The sequence below is a fragment of the Meles meles genome, chromosome 7 (assembly GCF_922984935.1).
Source record: "Meles meles chromosome 7, mMelMel3.1 paternal haplotype, whole genome shotgun sequence".
In the NCBI taxonomy this organism is placed as follows: domain Eukaryota; kingdom Metazoa; phylum Chordata; class Mammalia; order Carnivora; family Mustelidae; genus Meles; species Meles meles.
The window spans coordinates 58,395,832-58,419,085 of record NC_060072.1 but is presented as its reverse complement, the minus strand read 5'-3'; the positions used below and the strand labels follow the sequence as shown (position 1 = coordinate 58,419,085).

At 40.6% G+C, this 23,254-nt stretch overlaps 1 protein-coding gene across 2 annotated transcripts; it reads left to right on the top strand.

Annotated features, from left to right (window-relative positions):
- The first annotated feature begins 230 nt into the window (after nucleotides 1–230).
- On the top strand, nucleotides 231–23,082 carry ERP27 (endoplasmic reticulum protein 27). Of its 2 annotated transcripts, XM_046013772.1 has the most exons (7): nucleotides 231–887; nucleotides 1,254–1,354; nucleotides 3,061–3,198; nucleotides 16,172–16,288; nucleotides 20,550–20,675; nucleotides 21,808–22,005; nucleotides 22,420–23,082. In XM_046013772.1, the coding sequence occupies exons 1-7, from the start codon at nucleotides 794–796 to the stop codon at nucleotides 22,465–22,467; spliced, it is 822 nt and encodes a 273-aa protein (XP_045869728.1). In that variant the 5' UTR covers nucleotides 231–793; the 3' UTR covers nucleotides 22,468–23,082. The 2 variants fall into 2 exon arrangements, with proteins under 2 accessions (XP_045869728.1, XP_045869729.1); XM_046013773.1 differs by lacking the exons at nucleotides 231–887; nucleotides 1,254–1,354; nucleotides 3,061–3,198 and adding an exon at nucleotides 3,342–3,416.
- The last annotated feature ends 172 nt before the right edge of the window (nucleotides 23,083–23,254 follow it).

Below are 23,254 nucleotides of genomic sequence, written 5' to 3'. Positions count from 1 at the left end.
ACATGGAACTTTCTCCTGAGCTTGAGACCTCTCTAACCCAAGGTCTATGGAAATCCCATCTTGGATTTCCAAGGGCACCTGTGGGCCAAATCAGACACCGCCTCTTTCCTGCTTATGATTTTTCAGTGAAATCCCATCACCTAGAGAATAAGACCCTGCACTTATTATATAATGCCCCTTACAATCTGGCCTAAATTGAAATACTAATTCTCTCACACATTACGTTTTCATCTCCATGTTTGGCTCTTTACACAAAACTCTCGGTCCACCTTTGTTGCCTGACAACAGCCTATTTATAGAGAATTTTGCTTACACATCCGCTGCAGGAAGAAAACCTTCACTAAACCCCACCACTGTCCTAAATGTCCTTAAGTCTGGATTCTCATAGTATCCTATGGGTTTCTCAATTTTTTAGACATGTCCTGTTTTATATTTAAATGATCTGCTGGTCCATCTCTCACACTAACATTCCAAGCTGGGAAAGGCTGGATTGGATCTTACTTACCTTTGTATCCCTAGTGCTTAGGTCAATACCTGCAAATAGTTCCTTTTTTTTTTTTTTTTTTTTTTTAATCCATATGAACAGACTCCACTTTCTTCTGGTTGGTTATGTTCCGAGATCCTGTCACAGAACTTGGTCTTTTATCTCAAAAGTTGAAGGTTCCCATAGAGCCAGCTGCACAGTTCCCAGAACACTTAACCACACCACAGCCAATTACCAGGAGTGGGCTGCCCTGAGTTGTTCTCCCAAAAGACAAAGTCAAGGGCTTGGAGAAGGAGCAGGAAAAGAACAATGGAAGCTGACCAATCCAGACTCCTATTTCTATTATTTCTTTTCACATGGCGACTGTCCCCAGAAGTTGCTGCAGAAGTTCAGGAATCATCAGGTAAAAGAAAAAGAACTTGGTGACCATATGGTGAAAGTGTTGTTAGGGGAAGGGAAGGGAACATGGGAGTGCCCTGGGTACTTTTGCTCCAAACAAAGAACATTTCTAGGAAACGGAAAATGGATAAAGACCTGTGTTGCCCAGTGGAGAAAAGAGAAATTTAGGGTTGTCCTTCAGAGAGAAACCATAAGGTGGGGTCGCCCTCCATATGTTAGTAAAACAATAAGGCTTTGGGATAATAGCAGTGCCCCTAGAGACTGTTATCTCTTTGGCCTTGGTATAGAGAGAAAAAGTAGAGATGCCCTCAGCATTTAGATCTCCTCCTCTCCCACAACTTGTGCTTCTCTCTCTCTCTTCCCTCTCTAGATGGTTCTGCTGCTTCTCAGAAACCCGTGTTGCTCACAGATGTCCCAGCAACCATGGAATTCATTGCTGCTGCTGAGGTGGCCATCATTGGTTTCTTCAAGGTTTGTCCAGATACCCTGTGTCTGTTCCCATAAAGAACCAGGAGCTTCCTGGCCCAGAGCAGCCATACAGTCACATGCTGGCCAGATGATCCTGCCCTAGAAGTCAAGGCGTACGGAGTCTGTACCCCTCAATCGAGACCTCTCAATTTCAAGACATTCCCCACCTCTGAATTATGTCTTTCTCACACTTGCTTCAGGAGCTCTGAGGCTCCTCATTATAGGAGTGCTTTGAATCTTAAATGTGTATCGGGACTGCTGAGGCAGGAATCAGTAAATCCAGCTTTTATCATCAGGCAACACAGTAGCCAATGGTTAATCTCTGAATAAAGCCTTACCAAATAAGGAGTCCCTCACCCTTCTATCTCTCCATTTGTTCTGGAATGTTGAGAAAGGATGACCTTTTGAATATTGAAGGCGTTTGGCCACCATCTTCCAGATTGGCTGCTTGGCTAATGAAAGCAGGCATACATGAAAGGGCACCACTCTGACATTTTTATCTTTCTTTGAAGGTAACATCTGGTTATTCTCATTGATCAAGCCCCTGCTCTTATTGCAGACCTTCTTATCCATTTCCATTAATTGGTTACAACTTGCCATCACCCTGCGATTCTGGGTACACGGCCGGAAATGGCTGCAATGAGATGCAGGTGGGGAGGAAGGCGAGAAGCCCATTTCTTAGCAATGAGAAATCGGAGCTGGAGACCATAACAGCCACCCTCGGGAAGGCAATGAAAGTGGGAATGGAGGAATTTGCAATAACTTAAGCAGCCACCAGATGCCGTTGGTCATTTGATCCATGAGTAATTCCACGCTAAGGAGAATTAAAAGGGGGAGAAGCCTAGATTAGCAATTGTTCATAACCTCGAATGAACTCCATACACCATCTCCAAGGAGCAAGATACCAACTCCCTCTGCTTGACCCCAGAGGCAAGGCTAGTCAGTTTCTTTTCTTTTTACACTTCCCCTCCTTGAGGCCAGAAAGATGTCAGAAATGGATATGCTCCCTCCTGTTCATTGCCTGGAGCTGCTCTGGGCAGATGTCCTGTGACAGCAGGGAAAATGATGTCAGCTTGTCATGGAAGGGCTGGAATCCTTACTCAGATGTGGCTTCCCTGCTCCCTCCTGCAGGCCTTTCTAGAGTTGGAACAACACGGGAAAAGTATCTTCACAGGCACTATCTCAGGCTTAATGCAGGGAAATTCTTCCACATCCCATACAAACCTTTGTTAATAAAACTTCTAGGCTTCCATTTTAATTTCCTTTATGCTTTTTTTTTTTTTTTTCATTTTTGGCCCTTTGACAGCACTGTTTCTCATTTTTGTATTTCTTCTTTCCTCCACAAATTGTTCCCAAAACTTTTGCCTCCTTGGGTGGTCAATGACAATGTAGGCAAACTCTGCAGGCCTGTATGATTCGTGGGCCCCTCTCTGCTAATAAACTATAAGCTTTATGATAAGGCCAGGCAGGAGTTTCAGGCTGAGCTACAATTTTGTAGCTACCTATTAGCCCATTCAGCCTGGGAAATTCAACAGTCCCACTGTGAATTAAGCCTGCAGTCTTAGAGGTAAGTGCTCTTTCACCTGGTAGGAAATCAAGTCTATGATTTTTTTTTTTTATATGAGTGAGCACATTTATTCTCTATTTCTCTCCTCTCCAACATAATCCCTGTGGGTTGTTTTTTTTTTCCTTTTTCTCCTTGTTCTTAGGATTTAGAAATACCAGCAGTGTCCCTATTCCATAGTATGGTGCAAAACTTCCAAGACGTGTCTTTTGGAATCAGCACCGATTCTGAAGTTCTGGCCCGCTACAACGTCACCGGGAACACCATTTCCCTCTTTCGCCTGGTAAGTTGGGCGGGCAGTTAGAGCCTTCTTCCTGTTCTTCCTTAGGTTATGGATTCATGAACTTGTGAGCCTAGAAAGGGCTCTTTGCCTTTAACACTAATGAGGGTGCCAGGGACCAAGGAGTCAGGGACAATGATGACAAAGATGGCAGCTCCGCTGAAGCTTCCCCAAAAGGTGCTGTCATGAGATGGAAGGAGGACCGGACTGATTGTCAAGAGGTAGGATTGCAACATGGTTTCTTCACTGACCAGCCAAGTGACTTGCACAAGTCACTTGACATTTTTTAGCTTCAATTCCTTCATCTGTAATATAAAAGAGTTTGACCGTGTCATCTCTAAGGTCATCTTGAGCTCCAAGATTTTATATTTTTATATCCTTGGGAGTTCACTTACATTTACCAAACATGTATTAAACAACCACTATGCCCTCTGCAAGATACTGAAAATAAAACATGTTAAATATGTTCTCTGTTCTCATAGGACTTAAAATATAGTCGAGAACCTAAACATAGTTTACAAGTATCTACAATGCAAAGTCGTTAAAAGGATAAATGCAATGTAGGGATTCTGCCCAAAAAAAAAAAAAAAAAAAAGATGAAGGAGACAACTGAACTGGGATTTAAAGGAAAGATAAAATTTGGACAAAGTAGAGGAGAATTCGTGTCCAGGGTGGGAATAACATCAAACTTAGGAAACAGTGATCAAGCCAGTTTGCCTGGATCTCAGGGTAAGTGTTTAGAGAAAATAAATATAAGAAGTTTGATTGAAACCATATTATGGAGAAATTTGAATACCAGGTTAGTGGGTTTACATTTAACTTGGTTGGCACTGCAAAGCCTTTAAAGCCTTTAGATCCGGGAGTAACATGAACAGGAATGTGTTTTAGCAAGATGATTTTGGCAGTGATGGCTAGGATGGATTGTTAAGCAAAAACACAGGAGTAGAGAGGACTTTTGTTAGGCTGACAAAATCAACCATGTATTAAGGTCTGGAGCAGAGAGGGGTCTGCAGTAGTGTGGGGACAAAAGAAAGTGAAAAAAAGGGGGACCTGGTGGCTTAGTTGGTTAAGTGCCTGCCTTAGGCTCAGGTCATGATCTCGGGTTCCTGGGATCAAGTCCCACATCAGGCTTCCTGCTCATTGGGAAGTCAGCTTCTCCCTTCCCCTCTATCCCTATCCCCTCCCCTCCTCCTCCTCCCTCCTTCTCCCTCCTTTCCTCCCTCCTCCTTCTTCTTCTTCCATCTCCCTCCTGCTCATGAACGCACATGCATGCACGCATGCTCTCTCTCTCTCTCTAAGTAAATAAAATCATTTTTAAAAATTAAAAAAAAAAAGCAGGTCCTGCTAATGATTAAACATAAAATTTCTGGACGGGAGGCAAAGTTTAAAGCCAGGGTATGTAGGAATAGTGAGGGCATATACAAAAATAGGGATTTCTGATGCGTTAGTTAGTTGTAAAATTTGTATTGTTGGTGGAATATTAAGATAAAGATGTATAGAATCTACTGGAAATGTAAAATTGGGACAAAAGATAAAGTTATCGGGCACCTGGGTGGCTCAGTGGATTAAGCCTCTGCCTTCGGCTCAGGTCATGGTCTCAGGGTTCTGGGATCAAGCCCCACATCGGGCTCTCTTCTCAGCGGGGAGCCTGCTTCCCACCCCCCCAACTGCTGCTCTGCCTACTTGTGATCTCTGTCTGTCAAATAAATAAATAAAACCTTTAAAAAAATTTAAAAAAAAGATAAAGTTATCAAGATTTTTGTATGGTCCTTCCCCTTCTATCTTCCATCCTGTATATTTCAATTCTCATCCAAATCTCTTTTAAATGTATTTTATATTCAGTGTCTCCAATTTTCTTCAAGCTCTTAAATGCCCTGCTATCTGATCTATGCCCCACACTCCACTGAAACTGCTTTGCTCCAGGTCAGCATGGCTTCTATGTTTCCAAACCCAGTGAATGCGCTTTAGGTCTTATCTAAGTAAACGTCTCTGCCATATTTGACATTGTTGACTATCTCTTTAACATTCTTTCTTTCCTTAACTCCTAGGAGCCTACTTCTGGTCCTCTTCTTTTCTTAGTCTCCTTGAGACCTCTGCCTCCATCAGTCTGGATTATAGAATTTGTGTTCCATAGAAGCCAGAACTATTTTGTTTACTACTGCAATGACAGAACCTTAAAAAAGTGTCAGTCAAGGAACAGGTGACCATTAAGTGTTTGTTGAGTGAATCAATGAATGAATGAATGTGTTTTCCTTAGGTAATACAGTTCTTTTCGTTGGATTATTACATGTTTGCTGAGGATCTGAAATGTTTTATCTCTAGCCTGGGACCTCTCTTATGATTCAGATGCTTGCTGTATTATTGAATACATATATTGAATGGCTATGTTCATTTGGTCTAATTTTTGCCAGTAGTACCTCAAATCTAATTGAATCTATATTCCCCTTCACTCTTTCTACTTCATTCCTCATTTAGGTTCCTAGCATCTTTGGCATAAACCATTTCAATAGCTTCTTAATTATCTCCCTTTGCTACTTCGTATCCAATTTCTAGATTGGTATCACAATCATGTATTTAAAATGCAAAGTGGACCACAACACTCCCTTCCTAAAAACTCTTCAATATTCTCCATTTCTTACAAAATAAAGCCAAGATATTTAAAGGCACATATAGTCTTTTATGACCTGGCCACTCCCTGCTTCTCTAGTCCCTTTTCTAGCACATTCCCATGGTAGGTTTTATCCTACCAGAGTGTGATGATACCGTTGCGTGACTTCACACAGGCCCCTGCGTAGAATGCCACCACCCCGTCACTTAGCTTCCAGCAGCGAAGTCCTCATATCCCAGTGAGTCAGCTGAGGCATTGCATCCTTCACGAAGCCTCCGTGGAATCTTCAGATCAGCCTACCTGTGCCTCTGTACTTCCATATCTCTATTTACATTTACCACTTTATAGCGCATGTTACGTTTCTCCGTGTCTGTTTCACCTAACAGTGACATTAGACCATGAGCTATCCAAGGGTAGGGACCACGACTTACTCACATCTGTACTCCAAAGCTCCACAATATGCCTCCGGTCATAAAGACACTCAGAAGGCTTGAGAAACTGACTCACCTCCCAAAGTCCATCTGAGTCCCTAATCCTTTGCCCACCTGGACGGTAGCTGCAGGTTGTTCTTTCCATCATAGCGAAATAGGATAAAACCGAGCTCTTCGGTGAAAAGCTTTGGTAAGGCAGGTATGGAAGGTTAGACTAATGCCTTTCATGTGACTGCTGAACCCCTGGGAGTAAACCTTCCATCGGAAAATGCTGATCAGTGACACGTCCACAAGTTCTTCTCCCAGTTTGTTGTTTATAAATCTCACAAAGCCCTGATTTAAAAGTCTTAGTACTAAAAAAAATTTTTTTAATTAAAAAATTTAAATGAATAAATAAAGAAGTCTTCGTCTACCAAGATACACAAATGGGGAAGAGAAACCAGTGTGGTTGCTTCCAATGTCTCTACCAGCTTTTCCATCTCTAATGGGTGCATTAGCCTGGCTTTCAGTGTATTCTTTATAAAGGCCTGTTGATGACTTCCCAGGGCTGTTGCAGGTCTTTAGCAACAGTTTTTGTTTACCACTAGTGTCGGACCTACTCTGAATGAACTCCTGGGAGCCCCATGGATGAGAGCATTGATGTACCATACCAAAACCAAACACACCGGCTCCTGCCCTACTCCACTGGCGTGGTCTAGGAGAGGTTCAACCTATGCCATGCCAGCTTTTAGATAAACGTATATTTCTCAGTTTACACTTTCAAAACTTTAGTCCATATTCTAATAGAATTATTATTTAGGAGTTTCAGATGACTTTTTCTTTTTCTTTTCTTTTTTTCAAGGAACATCAACCAAGACTATTTTTTAAATTGGGAAATGTGAGTCTGTTGCAAGTATCTTCATCTTAAATGTACAGTCCCTACTGTTTCTTTTGTTTCTTTGTTTTTAAAAAAAATTTTTAAGACTTTATTTATTTATTTGACAGACAGAGATCACAAGTAGGCAGAGAGGCAGGCAGAGAGAGAGGGGGAAGCAGTCTCCCTGCTGAGCAGGGAGTCAGATGCAGGGCTCGATCTCAGGACCCTGAGATCATGACCTGAGCCAAAGGCAGAGAGGCTTAACCCACTTAGCCACCCGGGCGCCCTGTTTCTTTGTTTTTAGTGCCTAACTTATGATAGCACTGTGCTAGGTGTTTTTCAGTGTTCTTCCATTTAATTCTCAGAAGACTCCGATAAAATAATTATTATTATTCCTGCATTATCAGCAAGGACACTAAAGCTCCGTATTCCGTATTCTTACCACTATGGAATAAACCAACGTCTGATTCATACTCAGCATTGCTGTCTCTGAAACACGCCATTTCTATGATACTGTAGTGACTTTCTGAAGTACTTAAGCCTGACAAAAACCTTTCCTTTTACTCCTAGATTCTATCAGGCTCGTTCTCCAGCTTACTTATTTAAACCTCCTAAACCATTTCTCTATCCCCTCTGGAACTACTTAAACCCTAGGATTATTTCTCAGGATTTAATCTAGGCATTACATATTTTGGCAAAGAAATCTCAGGATGTAGACAGAGAATTTTCAATTGTAAGAACATATTTAGAGATAAGCTGGAATCACAATAAGTGGAAAAATAGTAAGACTGTAATGAGTTGACATGACTGGATGCTTTGAAATGTTAGAGCAGGGGCGCCTGGGTGGCTCAGTGGGTTGAGCCTCTCTGCCTTCCGCTCAGGTCGTGATCTGAGAGTCCTGGGATTGAGCCCCACATTGGGCTCTCTGCTTGGTGGGGATCCTGCTTCCCCCTCTCTCTCTGCCTGCCTCTCTGCCTACTTGCGATCCCTCTCTGTCAAATAAATAAATAAAATCTTAAAAAAAAAAGGAAAGAAACAAATGTTAGAGCAATATGAAGCTAGCAAATGCTATATTCGTGGAACACATCACCCTCCAGAAATAGTGTGGGCCAACTATATAAACGGGATCAGAAAGAATTTAAATCAGTGAAACAATAATAAGTTGTGTATGACAACCTGTTTGGTGTGTATGACAGCTTGTCTTTTGTGAGTGTGACTGCAGGCAGACCCTCTACCCTGACAGCACCCTCATTGTTGCCTTAATGGAGATGTAATCCTGGTTTGAATAAACTATGAGCCTGTTCTAAACTGGAATCTCAGATATTATTTGAATGTTTATCCTGCTTTGGGTTTCCTCAATCACCTCTATTTTAAGAAATATAATTAGCCTAACTTTGACCCAGTGGGATAGTAATGGAAACACAGTGAAAGCATTCTTTCATTCCTTGGACAGTTATGTGCTGGATTCCTATTATAAGAAAAGCACCTTGCCAAACAAAGAGAATCAAAAGGACATAATGCATAAAAATAAACTAATAAATATAAGAAGTGAGATCTACCAAAGTATTAAGTATTTTTTCTCAAGTATATGTATTACCAAATATATGGTGAGCTAAGCAGTTTGTAAAAATAAACCAGGAACATGAGGGTATTTGTTTCACAAATGATTTCTCAGTTTTCAAGACATTTAATACTATTACTGTGGTGTAAACTAAGATGACTTTAATACATTTTATGAAAAACTGGGTTCTTAATTAGAGAAACACATAGGAATTCAGAGGAATATTGCTGAAGTACCAATGAACAGGGAAAACTAATCTGTTGTAATGATACAGTGTCTGAAACATAAAATAGCCCACCTTCAAATACTCTTGGGAAGATTCAAAATTATATTTTAAGGTGGCAACCCCTCTGGTTTACTTTTTCTGTTTTTCTTCTGGTGCCTCTTTTCTTGGGGAGAAAAAGAATATGATATCTCAAGTAAAATTCTTTCCAAAAACTGGAAAAATATGTAAAAAAAAAAAAAAATTTTCCCCAGCTCTTGGTTTCAGGGTCGGATTTTCTGTCCAGTGCATTATGTAAATAATTCCCTTTACAGAAGGGAGATTTCCTGTTCAAATGTTGTTTCCAGGAACCCTACACATGAACGTTCCAGAGTTTATTAGTTTAAGACATGGTGAACTAACCCGCCATGTTTCGTTAAAAGAAGCACTACAAACTGGAGAGACTTCAGAAGATTGGTTTTTATTACAACTCTTTGCTACTTAGAAAATGTTATCACCCCTTAACATCCTTGGCCTCCAATATACTGCATTCCTGACGTCCAGAAACACCTGGAGCAGCGGGCACTTCCTGTTCTCCCTGTTCTGGGAAATGGTGAGGGACTGCCTGGAAAAGAGCAGAGAGGGAGGGGCTCCTGGCCACAGCACAGCTCGGTTAGCTGAGTCGCGGCCACTAGGCCTGCAAGTTCCTAGACAAATAATCAGGAAGTATTTAGACACATGAAATATTAGAAAGGCCCCGGTTGGGATTATAATAATGATGATTTTTATGTTTGCAATTAGCAAAACCTTAAGTGTGAAGGAGACATGCCAGCTGGCAAAGCAGCAGCAAAGAGACTGCTCATTCTCTCTTTGTCTCCTGACTCTTAACTGACTTGAAGAGGAGGATGGGAGGGAAGGGGTTGGGCAAAGACCCACTAGGAAGACTTTTCTCTTGTTTTGCTATTTCTGCCCCAAGCCTTCTGCTCAGAACTTTGTGAATATTAAAACAATTAAATATACGAAGGGAGTTCACATTTTTTTTAAGATTTTATTTATTTATTTGACAGAGAAAGAGATCACAAGTAGGCAAGCAGAGAGAGAGGGGGAAGCGGGCTCCCTGCTGAGCAGAGAGCCCAATGCAGGGCTTGATCCCAGGACCCTGAGATGATGACCTGAGCCCAAGGCAGAAGTTTAACCCACTGAGACATCCAGGCACCGCAGGAGTTCACATTTTAAAATATCTCATGATTTTGACGATTTTTTCAAAATTCTTATTTTGAAATACATTTTTTTGCACCTCAACATTTATTTGTTTTATAACTTTGAGTTGAGAAGAGCAGTCATAAAGTAATTACTCTTTTTTTAAGATTTTATTTATTTATTTGAGAGAGAGTGAGAGAGATAGAGTACGAGCAGGGTGAGGGGCAGAGGAAGAGGGAGAAACAGACTCCCCGCTGAGCAGGAGCCTGATGGGTGACTCCATCTCCGAATTCTGAGACAATGACCTGACCCAAAGGCAGAGGCTTAACTGACAGGTGCCCCAAAATAAAGTGATTAAATTTCTATTTGAGTGGGGGTGCCTGGGTGGCTCAGTTGGTTAAATGACTGCCTTCGGCTCCAGTCATGATCCCAGAATCCCGGGATCAAGTCCCTCATAGGACTCCCAGCTTCTTGGGGAGTCTGCTTCTCCCTTTGACCTTCTTCCCTCTCAAATAATTCATTCACAAATGTATTTTAGGAGAATGGGTATATCAAGAATTAATATTGTTAACCATAGAGTGCTTTGGGCTTCTTAAAGGTGCATATTGCTTTTAACTAACCTGGTGGGAGACCACCTTGAACAAAAGAAGAGAAAAATGGGCAATGGGAATCACCTTGGAATGACAATAATGAACAACATCAGATTCCTACAGTTTAGTGACTTCAATTTATCTATGCCTGAATTCCCTCCTGCATAAACTATAATGAGACTTATTTCTGACTTTGCTGGGTAGACTGGGAGAAAGTATCTTGGGGCCAAAAGGATGGTTGATCTAGGGGAAGATCAGATTGAGTAGGACCTATATTAGATAGCAGATCTAAGGGAAAGGCATTGAGATGTCCAAGTGTAGTGGCCCAATGATCTCAAACTATTTTAGGCAACAGAACCATTCAGGGACTAACATTTGTTGGCATAGTTGCTATGGGTGATAGAAGCATTATCTAATGCCTTTATGGCCCTGAGTAGATTGGGGGAGGGGAATGGAAAACTCTGGAACAATGATGGACAATATGAAGTCCTATGTTTTAATATATCTGAATATGGTGGAAAGGTAGCTCTAAAATGCAAATATGGGATAATGGACTAGGTAACTAGGTAACCCTTCCACCAAAAACTATTTTTTTTTTTAAAAGCCAGGCAAAGGGAAAAGTGGGGGGGGGGGTGGTTGGAGAACTAGCAAAAGAGAGAGAAATGTCTAGAGTAAGATCTAGAAAAGATGAAAACCCAAAATCAAAGTCCTGCATTGGGACTGTTTTTTGTCTGGGGGGCTTTTCCTACCAATTCTTGAAGCAATCAAAAGGCTAAGAAGTTTATTAGTTTTTGGAGATCTTCAAGGAGCTAGAAAAGTAAATGGTGAAATCCAGAGCCCAGAAATGAAGTAGGAGGTAGATTTAGTAAAACACCCTTTGCCTCACTTTGGACCCTAGAGAGCAGTACCCTAAGAACAAGGATGTACCATAAGTAGATCAGCCCTCTCAAGGTCTGCAATGGATTTAAATCATCTCAGTCCCTGAAACTGAATTAAGATGATCATATATGAATATATAAATTATAAATACCCATGCATACATGCATATATGCAGACACACATATACCTCTACACATACATAATTATACATGTATCACATATACAATCTACCCTTAGCCATGCCATAGTACAATAGCTGAAAGTCAAAGAAAAAGAAAAAAATTTGAAATCAGAGAAGAAATTGCCCTCAGAGTAATCTCAAAGTGTAATACTAAGTTTCACAGATAACTTCTCGGTAGAAAGAAAGGAATGCTACACATAAAGAATGATATCTTGCAAAAACCAAAAGAAAGTAACTGTTAACTTAGAATTCTACCTCCAGCAAAAATAGCCTTCAAAAATAAAGCTGGAATGATGATATTTTAAGCAACCAAACCGAAAGACTATATCACCCAACAGATCTTACTCATACTAAAAGGCATCTCTGAGCAGAGGGCAAAACATCCCCAATGGAAGCTCAAAAGTGCAGAAAGAAGTGAAGAGAAACCGAAATAAAAGAATGTGCATGAATGCAAATGTATACTGACTATATAACAATAATAATAACATCTTGTGAGATTTAAAATTAAAATGTGCAATAATAATCACCAGTAAGTCTTCAGTTGGAGTCAGGGAATAGAGTTGGAAGGAGGAAACCTGTATTAGAATGCTCTAATGTCTGCATTGTCCAAAAGGAGACAAAATGACCAGTTAAAGTTAGATTCGGATACTTAAAGAATGCATGTTGTGTACTGTATGCTGGTGAACCTCTAGAGTGACTCTAGCATGTGTTACTTCTAAGCCAACCAAGGAAAAGAAGGAATAATATAAAGTGCTCAATCAATTCAAAGTAGTCCATAAATGAAAGAAAGTGGGATTTGGAACAGGCAGAACCAATAGGAAATGCTGATGGAATTTAATGTATGAGTGATTATATAAATATAATGCAATCAAAAGGCAAAGAAGACTGGATTAAAAAATACAACTCTGTGCTTTTTACAAAGACAGATCCTTTTTAAACACAGGGACACATTTAAAATATCTAGGTTAGCTTAAAAATAAAGGGATAAACCCTATGATCCAGCAATTGCACTACTAGGTATTTACACAAAAGATGCAAAAGTACAGACTCGAAGGGGTACATGCACCTCAGTGTCTGTAGCAACATTATCAACAATAGCCAAACTATGGAGTGAGCCCAAGTGTCCATGGACTGATAAATGGATAAAGAAGAGGTGGTATATATATATCACAATGTGCTACTACTCAGTCATCAAAACGACTGAAATCTTGCCATTTGCAATGATATGATTGGAGCCAAAGTGTATTATACTAAGTGAAATAAATCAGTCAGAGAAAGACAATACCATATAATTTCACTCATAAGTGGAATGTAAGAAACAAGACAGATGAACATATGGGAAGGGGGGGAAGAGAGAGAGAGAAAGAGAGAGAGGGAGAGAGAGAAACAAACCATATGAGAATTTTAATGATAAAGAACAAACTGAGATTGATGGAGGGACGTAGGTGGGAGGTGGGATAAATGGATGACAGGGATTCAGAAGGGCATTTGTGATGAACCCTGGGTATTAAATGTAAGTGATGAATCACTAAATTCTACTTCTGATATCCAATATTACACTGTATATTAACTAACTAGAATTTAAATAAAATTTTTTAAAAAAGAAATTCCTACCTAGATAAAAAAAAAGGGGGGGAACAATAGAGCTATAACTCGCAAATACTTCCAAAAGGAAGTGATTTAACATATTAATGTCAGACAAAGTAGTCTTTTAGGCAACAAGAGATAAAGAACGATGTTTTATAATGAAACATATTTCAGTTTGGCCAGAAGATGTAACAATTCTAAATTTGCATGTATCTAATACATGGCCTGGGAATATGTAAGCAGAAACTGACAGAATTATTTTTTAAAAATTGTTAAATTTACAATCAAAGTGGGAAATTTTAATACTACTCTCTTGATAGAATAAACTAGCTAAACATATCAGTAAGAATATAGAAAATTCGAACTACAAAATTAACCAAGTGAGCTGCTAGTATATACAGAATAGTGTGTTTGAAAACTGCAGAATATACCTAATTTTAAGGACATGTATAACATATAAAGAAGTTGACAAATGATATAAATATAATGTAGAAATTAATAAAAAGATTAAATTAAGAAACATACTTCTAAATAGCCAATAGTTTAGAGAAGTAAGAACAGGAATTGAAAAACATTTTGGACTGAATGATAAGAAATCTACACATAAAATTTATGGATGCATTTATAGCCCTGTGAGGGGGAAATGTGTAGATTTTAATGTATAGTTTAGAAAAGGAAGATGATAAAAATCAAGGCTCTAGGCATCGATTTTATAGTGAGAAAAATGAGTTCCAGGTGGATTTCCTATCCATTGTGAAAGATAAAATAGTCATGTTTCTAGGAGATAATATAAGAGAATATATTCATGACCCTGGTGTAGTCAAAGATTTTTAAATGAAACAAAACAAAAACACACACCAGCTAGAAGGGAAGTGATTGATAGCTTCAACTACATCGAAACCACCTTCTGTTTATGAGCAATAACATAAATTGCCAGTGTGGGAAGATAATGCAATATAGAAGCAACAAAGGGCCCGTATATAAAGTATATTTTTTTAAAAATTTTCAAACCAGCAAGAAAAAGAGAGACACTCAATAGAAAAATAGGCAAGTGATTTGTATAGACACTTCATAAATGAGAATATACAAGTGGTTACCCAGGGAAATACAATTAAAACCACAGTAAGAGACACCTGGGTGGCTCAGTCAGTTAAGTGTCTGCTTTTGGCTCAGGTCATGATCCCAAGGGTCCTGGGCTCGAGCCCCAAATTGGGCTGCTAGCTCAGCCAGGACTCTGCTTCTCCCTCTGTTTCTGCCCTTCTCCCCACTCATGCTCTCTCTCTTGCTTGCTCTCTCTCTCTCTCAAATAAATAGATAAAATCTTTAAAAACACACACACAAGAAGACACCACCCCATATTGACAAAAATGAATCCAATTAGAAAAGGTGATTATAGCAAATGTTGGCAAGGTTGTGGAGCCATGGGATCTTTCAAGCAATACAGGTGCAAGCATAAATTATTATCTACTTGAGAAAACAGCTTGGCATTTTTGGTTAGTTGAAAATACGAATGCTCTCTAATCAAAAATCCCAGTCCAAGGTGTATGGTCAACAGATATGTATCATGAACAAGAGTGTTCACTGAAGTATTATTTCAATAGTCAGAAACTGGAAACAGCCTAAATATCCGTCAGTAGTAAATGAATAAATAAATATTGCATATTTATACAATGGGACACTATATAATAAGGAAAATGAACGAAATTCAGATGCATGAATTTAGGATGACTCCTAAACAAAATGTTAAACAAAGAAATGAGGTACACATACCAAAAACACACTGTTTGTTTCCACTTACATAAACTTTAATAAAGAAAACTGAACCATAGGATCAAAAGATGCATCTTTTTTTTTTTTAAAGATTTTTTATTTATTTATTTGACAGAGAGATCACAAGTAGACAGAGAGGCAGGCAGAGAGAGAGGGGAAAGCAGGCTCCCCGCCGAGCAGAGAGCCCGACGCGGGACTCGATCCCAGGACCCTGAGATCATGACCTGGGCCGTAGGCAGCAGCTTAACCCACTGAGCCACCCAGGCGCCCCAAAAGATGCATCTTTAAGTGTCAAAGCTAGAAAGGGAGGATTGAAAATGGTCCCCATAAAAGTCAAGAAATGGTCATGTTTGGCAAAAAAAGAGAGAGAGAGAGCAAGCGAGAGCAGATTATGGTTTAGAAGGGAAGACAGAGGGCCTCAGGGATTCTGGCAATATTCTATTTCTTTACCCAAGTAGTGGTCCCACATTGTTTGCCCTATAATGACTTTTACAACCTGATTTTTTTATATTTTCCATTTTGTGTTTTTTTCTATATGTGTGTATTATTTCACATTAAAAGGATACATGCATACATACCTCTATGCATACATACATAAAATCTGATTATGCAAGTGGATCCTCTTGCCTTCCGGTTAGACTTTAATCAATTTACCTCAGCTTCAAGGCAGGAAGTTTGCCCCAGCCTACCCCACGGACCTTGTCTCTCTCCTACTCACTCTTAACATCTACTGTTACAGTCATAGCAAACTAACTGCAGCTTCCAGAACATGGCATCTTGCATCTTTGTGCCTTTTGCAAATACTGTTTTTTAATTTACAATTCCCTCCCCACCCTCACTCACCTGACTTTTCAAGAGTTACTTCTTCCTGGAAGTTTTCTTTTCTTCCTGTAAGTGACATATGGGCCTGCAATTCCCCTATGATGACATTTCTGTTCACTTCTTTGATTCCCACAGGACAATGTTCTTTGAAAGCAGAGAATATTTCATATGTACCTTTATGTCTTTTGAGCCTTAGTCAGTGCCTGACGTGTGGTAGATGGTCCAGAAATATTTACCAACGAATGAATAAAAACAACAGTGACAATTTTATCCTTTCTGTGTCATCCAGGTGGATAACAAAAAACTGGATTTAGAGAGCAAAGACATTGAAAGCATTGATGCCACCAAATTAAGCCGTTTCATTGAGATCAACAGCCTCCACTTGGTGACAGAGTACAACCCTGTGGTAAGCAATAGCACTTGTCTCCAGACCCTTAAGTTCCTGTGTCAGAGAGGGTACTTGTCTCCACAGTAGAGATCCCTTCCTCCAGGAGTTCTAATCCTTTGACCAGTAGCTATCATTATTGTCATTTATGTTGCTATCCTTACTACTACCCTTTATGTTTGAGAGAGTTGTCCCTATTCAAAAAAGAAAGAAACAGAGTTAAAAAAAAACTTTAATACCTATCAGGGGGTGCCTGGATGCCTCACTTGGTTGGATATCCGGTCTTGGTTTCTGCTGAGACTGTGATCTCATGGGTTATGGGATTGAGCCCCCCCACATCCGGCTCTGAGCTCAGCATGGAGTCTTCTTGGGATTCTCTCTCCCTCCCACATGTGCTCACTCTCTCTCTCTCTCTCTCTCTCTCTCTCTCTCTCTCTCAAATAAGCAAATAAGTCTTTTGGAAGGAAGGAAGGAAGGACAGACTCTTAAATACCCATCAGACGACTAGTAAGAAAGAGAGCCAGAATGCAAAGTCAAGATGGCCAATTCAAAAACTTCTGAGTTTTGCTGCCTGAGAGGGCTCACTAAAGGCAACTCATCCAAGCAATCCTCTAGACCACACTTTTCAACAAAATCACAATCTCTGCTGAAGGTCCACGTTTTTCCAAAAGCATTCAAGACCAATGCTTTGGCAAAATACAATGAAAGTAAATTAATAGACAAAATTTAAAAAAAAATTTTTTTTAAATTAGGCCCACTGATCACATATTTGGATGTCACAGCAATGTCACATTCTATAAAAACTTTTAAAACCTTCCCCTACCTGCTAGTGGACCAGTAACTGACGGCTCCCGGTCTGGTACCCCCTGCGCATGCCCAGACCCTCCCCGTGGTTGGCTTTCTCTCTAGGTTTGTCTTCTTCCTGTGTTGCACGCTGCGTGCAAACCGGGCAAGGTGAGGATCCACCTGTTCTGATCATCTTCTGCTCTTCTAAAGCTCTCCAGCCTCTACAGGTACCTTCTATGCCCGGTCTTTTATATTCCCTGCGGCAGATCGTAAAGTGAGAGAATATTAATTTCCACCGACTTCCTCAGTTCAGAAATGCTGTACGTTCTCTACGAACACGACTTGAGTTTTAGAACGCCCAAAGCCATTTCACACCCATTTTCTCATTTAATCTTCACGTTGCCATTCTGAGGTGGGAGAGAGAAAACGATTATGCCCGTTTTATAGAGGAGCACATTTAAGATCCAAGTGACGTGTCTGGGATCCCATAGGAAGCAGGAAAGGCACCGTGGAAGGCAGGAAGTTTAGCTGATGCATTAGTTCCTATTGTCTGTTTCCATTTTCCAGGAGAAGAAAACAGGGTTCAGAAAAGTGGCCTAACTTCCTCAGGGCCATATGACTAGCTGTTCAAACCTCAGACACAGCCCTTTGCACTTGTCCCTGCTTTTTTTTATGACTCGTCTGTCTGACTGAATCCTGTGGTTTTTCCTTTGCACCACACAGCCTTCAATAGGAAACACCCCTTTTCCTGTTGACTAAATTCCTGTCCACCTCTCACACCACATTTGTCTTCATGGAGTGGTGACTCCATTTCCACTTTTGCTAAGATTCCAAACACATGCACCCCAGGGGTGTTGGCAGAATAATCAAACAGTCATTTTTCTCCTAGACTGTCATCATTCTCAAGATTATGTCTGTAGAGGTCAAAGTCCCTGGGTTTATGGCCCCAGGGTCCTGCCGTTCTGCACACGAATGAAGGTAGGGGCGAGGACTGGCCTTCCTGAGCTCTTAGGACTGGGCAGTCTCATCTCTTACAAAATACCTACACTGTTTTTAAAATTCACATTAGGGGCGAAGGCAAATCACATCAAGAAGAAATTAGGCAAGAATTTCTTTAGAGAAGCAAGTCCAACTTTTACTGTGACTTTTTCATTTCCCCCAAATGATATTTTTCTCATTTGGAGACCTGCCCCCACTACTACAGCTATTTCTTACCTGCGGCTGATGCAGAAGTTTGCACAGTGACAATGAGGAGGTAGAATTCATGACCATGTATTAGGCTGGCTCTATGCTATTTTTTTTTAAAGATTTATTTATAAATTTGGTTTGGGGGGGTGGGGCAGAGGCAGAGAGAGAGAGAGAGAGAAAGAGTCTTAAGCAGACACTGCACTAAGCATGGAGCCCAATGTAGGGCTTGATCTCAAAATCCTGAGATCACAATGTGAGTTAAAACAAAGCGTCAAAAACTCAACTGACTGCGTCCCCCAGGCACCCCCACCCCCAGCTGTATACTTTGAATGCACACACTCGATACTTGGTTTCAGGGTGAAAAATTAGACTGTGTCTATTAAGATTAAATTACTCACTTCTGATTAAAAATTTATTTTAATTTAAAAATTTAAAATAAAAAAAATTAAATATTAAATTAAAATTAAATACCTTCTGCTAAGACAGCTGTACGTTTTGACTCCTTAGTTTTGATTTCTTGAATTCCCAAAAATATCCTCCATCTCTGCCATGGGAGGACAGATGCATACCTTACATTTTAGTAGTAGGACTTAGTAAAACAAGAGATGGCTGTTTAACATCCAGTCTCCCAAATTTAAAATCTAAGAACTGGCTTTGAACTCCAGAAGAAACTTTTGGGAAAGAACTCATTGAACCCTCCTTGCCTACAGGTTGGCCAATAAACCTGGATCACTACAGCGTGTAGCTTCCAGAAGCCTACCTAGCTGCTGCCCTTCATCCTGAACTCTGCCTTGATGGTTCATTAATCTTCCGTACTCTCCCTCCTCCCGTACACATGCTAGTTTTCCAGCAGCACTTTCTGCATTTAGGAGGGAGAAGTGGGGAGGGATGGGATTTGTTTAAAACAGAGACACATGGGGGGGCACCTGGGTGGCTCAATGGGTTAAACCTCTGCCTTCGGCTCAGGGCATGATCTCAGGGTCCTGGGATTGAGCCTCACGTCAGGCTCTCTGCTCAGCGGGAGCCTGCTTTCCCTTCCTCTCTCTCTACCTGCCTCTCTGCCTATTTGTGCTCTCTCTGTTAAATAAATAAATATATTTTTAAAAAGTTATTAGAAAGTATAAAGAAGCCATAATATTTTAAAAAAACAAAAACAACAACAACAAAAAAAACAGAGACACATGGAACAAGCCAGTGCCATTGTTTCATGCTCTCTCCTCTCCTCCTTCTGGCTCAGCTGTCCTGCTCCCCTTCATCACCAACAACTTCACAGGAAATCACCCTCTCTCATCAGCAAATAAAGGGCCAATGCTTCTGTTCTCCTGAAGGGCTTATCTTACTGCCAAGGTTTGAGGTAGATGGCTTCCGGCGGAGTTGGTTTAGATGGGGTGTTGCAATGAGCTATGCATAAGGCATATCCTGATGATCGAGAGCCTGGACTCTGGAGCCAGACTGCCTGGTGTGACTACCAGGCTGCCACTTATATGACTTTGGGAGAGTTTGTGCCTCAATTTCCTCATCGGTAAACCTGAAACTTTGAGGATTCCATTAGTTGTATATAAAGACCCAGAAACAGTGCCCAGCACTTGATAAGCATTCAAAGGTGTATGTGACTGCTCTTGGAACAGGAAGAGGGACTGATAAAAGTAACCTAAGTGTGACATGGTGTATTCATTGTCCATTGATGTATAACAGATTGCCTCCAAATGTATCCATTTAGAACAGTAAAAATTGATTCTCTCCCACAGTTTCCGTGGGTTAGCAATTTGGGAGTGGCTAGGTTAGGGGCTTCAGATCTCCAGGCTCCTGTCATCCTGGGTCAGAGAGGCAGTCATCAGCAGGTGTGAAGGGAGCGAGGCGATCCGCTTCCGGAGGTTGGTAAGTTAGAGCTGGCTGTCAGTGGGAAGTCTTAGCATTGTGCTGTCTGAGTCTCTTCGTAAGACTGCTTGATGTCTCACACCGGGACTGGCTTTTCCGAGAGTGAGTTATAGATGAGAGAATAAGCAGAATAAGGCAGAAGCCCCTACATCACGTATGACTTAACCTTGGAAGTCACACTCCATCGTTTCTGCAATATCCCTGTGGTTATTCCGCTCAGCCTTATCGAGCGTGAGCAGTCGGGAACTACACAGTGGCATGAGAGCCAGAGGCCGAGACCTTCTGATGGCCAAGTTGGAGGCCAGTTGCCATTTGTGTTATGGGTGGACAGCTCTCATTCATATTTCTGCTTACTTATTTACTGGGTTGCTACTAATTTTTTTTCCTCTTTGTCTCTTTCATTCTACTATAATACACTTCAATTTGCCAGACAGCAATTGGTCTATTTAATAGCATCATCCAGATTCATCTTCTACTGATGATGAACAAGGCCTCCCCAGAGTATGAAGAAAGCCTGCACAGATACCAGAAGGCAGCCAAGCTCTTCCAGGGAAAGGTAAGTCTGACATGGGAGATACCCTTCTAAGTTCTCAGTACCAGGACAGAGGACACTGAAAAAGGGGAGAAGGGTCCAGGGAGATTAGGTAAATAAGGAAAGTGAGTATGGTTAAGAGATAACAAAGAAAGAATGGGGACATAATGAGTCACACTGCTGTGACTTAAAATTAAGGGTCTATTTTATACTGTTAAAGACCTATATAACCATATTTCCCCTGGTGGGAAGTCTACTTTTTTCCTGCATTGAGAAGTGGAGAGAAAAATAGAGATCCATAGAGGCTGAAAATAAAAATCCCCTTTTGGTCACAATGTATTTATTCTTTGCCATAACCTCTTAAAGTTTTAGACTCAGGACTTATTTCTCATGTAAAGCACCTATCACGTACCCGGTGTCTACTAGATGTCCAATAAATATTTAGTTCTGTTCCTTCTCTACCTTGTGCAGCTCTATTTGGTATCACTGAAATAATAAATCTTCAACCACCTCAAAGCTACTTCATTAAACTGGAACTTCTCAATGTTGACAAGTGTGTGGTAGTAACATAATGGCTTTCAGGTGACTGTTTCTCTAACACTGGAAGTTTTCAGTGTTTCTGAATGTAAATGATCCTCTAACAACATTCTAAAGGTTTCTCTTTTGGGTAGAAGGTTTGATTTAATTATGTCAAATAGTTGACATTTATCAGGCATTTACCAAATGCTGAAAACCGTGCTGGACATATTAAATGGATCCTCTCATTTAATCTCCCCCAAGAAAAGCCTGTTTTGCCAGTGAGAATACTGAGTCTCAGAGAGGCTGAGTAACGTGCCAAAGTCACAAAGCTAGAGAGTACCAGAAGCGAAGTTTTACATGTATTATCTCCTTCAAACCATTAGGCTATACTTACATATTTAGCTAATCACTAAAGCTGTTTCCAATTCTATGTTCTTAAAATTAAATAAACCTGATCAAAGGGATTAAAACACCAAAGCAGAGAAACTCATTAAAGAAGAAGAAACTCATTAAATTGTAGGGCAGAGACCACAAGTTCAATCAGTGTAAACAGCAACAATTATGAGGTGTCTCTTTCTCCTCTGGACCTCAGATAGTTTTGTTTTTTTTTTCCCCTTTCAAACCTCTCCAACTGCAGATTCTTTTTATTCTGGTGGACAGTGGTGTGAAGGCCAATGGGAAGGTGATCTCATTTTTCAAACTAAATGAGTCTCAACTGCCCGCTTTGGCAATTTACCAGACTCTGGATGAGGCGTGGGATACACTGGCCATTACAGAACTTTCTGTGGAGCATGTGCAAAACTTTTGTGATGGATTCCTCAAAGGGAAACGGCTGGTAAGTGGAGACTTCAGGTACAGCAAGCTGAGTTTTCCTCTCTGTGTCCTCTTATTTCCTGTTAAGTAAAAAGTCTTTGAGCTTTACTGGTTTTGATTAAGAGCAACAGTACATGGGGATATATGGCGGAGAGGATCGGGATGCTTGCCAGGGTAGAGTCATGAGAACAGAACTACACATGCGTCTTTGAAAACATCTCGCATATTCAAAGGAGCTAAATTTGGGATTTTACCATTCTGTTGCCATTATTAATGGGAAACAACCCAAATTCCTATATACTAGAGTTTATGAGATAAAAATTAAGGATGGATTTAGGACTTCCAGGAGTCATTAAATAGCTCAGTTTGCTAATCTCAGAGCTCAAAACCAAGCGTGGGTTCCAAATCTAAGTAACAGTGTCATGATGTTTTTCAGAGAGAAAATCATGCATCAGAAGAAAAGACTCCAAAGGTGGAACTCTGATCTCTCTCTGATACTTCTTCATACTACCAAGTATTTACATGAAATTAAAAAAGGCAACTCGAACCTCAAGAGACTCGAAACAACAGGATCGCCAAGCCTTATACACACACATATGCACATCTCATTTACTCTCTTTATCCTTTCTTTTAAATTGTCTACACTCTCTCACTACCCATCCAGTCTTCTTCTACGCATTCACATTGTGTAGTCCCATATGCCGCAGCACACACCACTGAATGGCACCTTTAAGAGAACTCCTGTGATACCTCTTAGAAGGGGAGACATTTCTGGAGAAGGTTTTTCTGATTTGTCATTTCCTATTGACTCTGCACACTGCACAGGTCTTACATGCACCATAGATTCTGTCCTTTAATGGTTAGTAACGGGTAGAAAACTCTCTTCCTAAGCACATGCCCCTTTCTAACTCAGGGCCAGGAACAAAAGGACGGTTTTAAACACCCTTCTGGAACTGTCTTTTTGCTAGAGTCAAATGATGTTTCCAAGTCTCCAAACTCAGCAGAAACAGGCTATGTAAAAAAATCCTATGCTTGTTTAGCGTTCCTAACTCCCATGTAAATCAACAACTGCCCAGTAAATAAAAAAGCAATAATGTTATAGGAAAAGACTGGCATCTCTTTGCAGGCTGAACCTTTGGTAAATACCCAGCCGCCCAATTAAGCAGTAGGTACCTCCCCCACTGTTTAGTGTCCGGCCGCGAGCCACTAATGTGTTATTGTTAACTCCGTGGGTGGGATGGGAGGTGGTAGAGACCATCCTGCGTGAGGAT

Excerpts from the sequence above, each read along its gene's own strand:
- ERP27 (XM_046013772.1), top strand. The coding sequence starts at position 794 with ATGGAAGCTGACCAATCCAGACTCCTATTTCTATTATTTCTTTTCACA. Across the intron at positions 16,289-20,549 it reads TGACAGAGTACAACCCTGTG|ACAGCAATTGGTCTATTTAA; the intron begins GTAAGCAATAGC and ends TCAATTTGCCAG. Across the intron at positions 20,676-21,807 it reads CCAAGCTCTTCCAGGGAAAG|ATTCTTTTTATTCTGGTGGA; the intron begins GTAAGTCTGACA and ends CTCCAACTGCAG.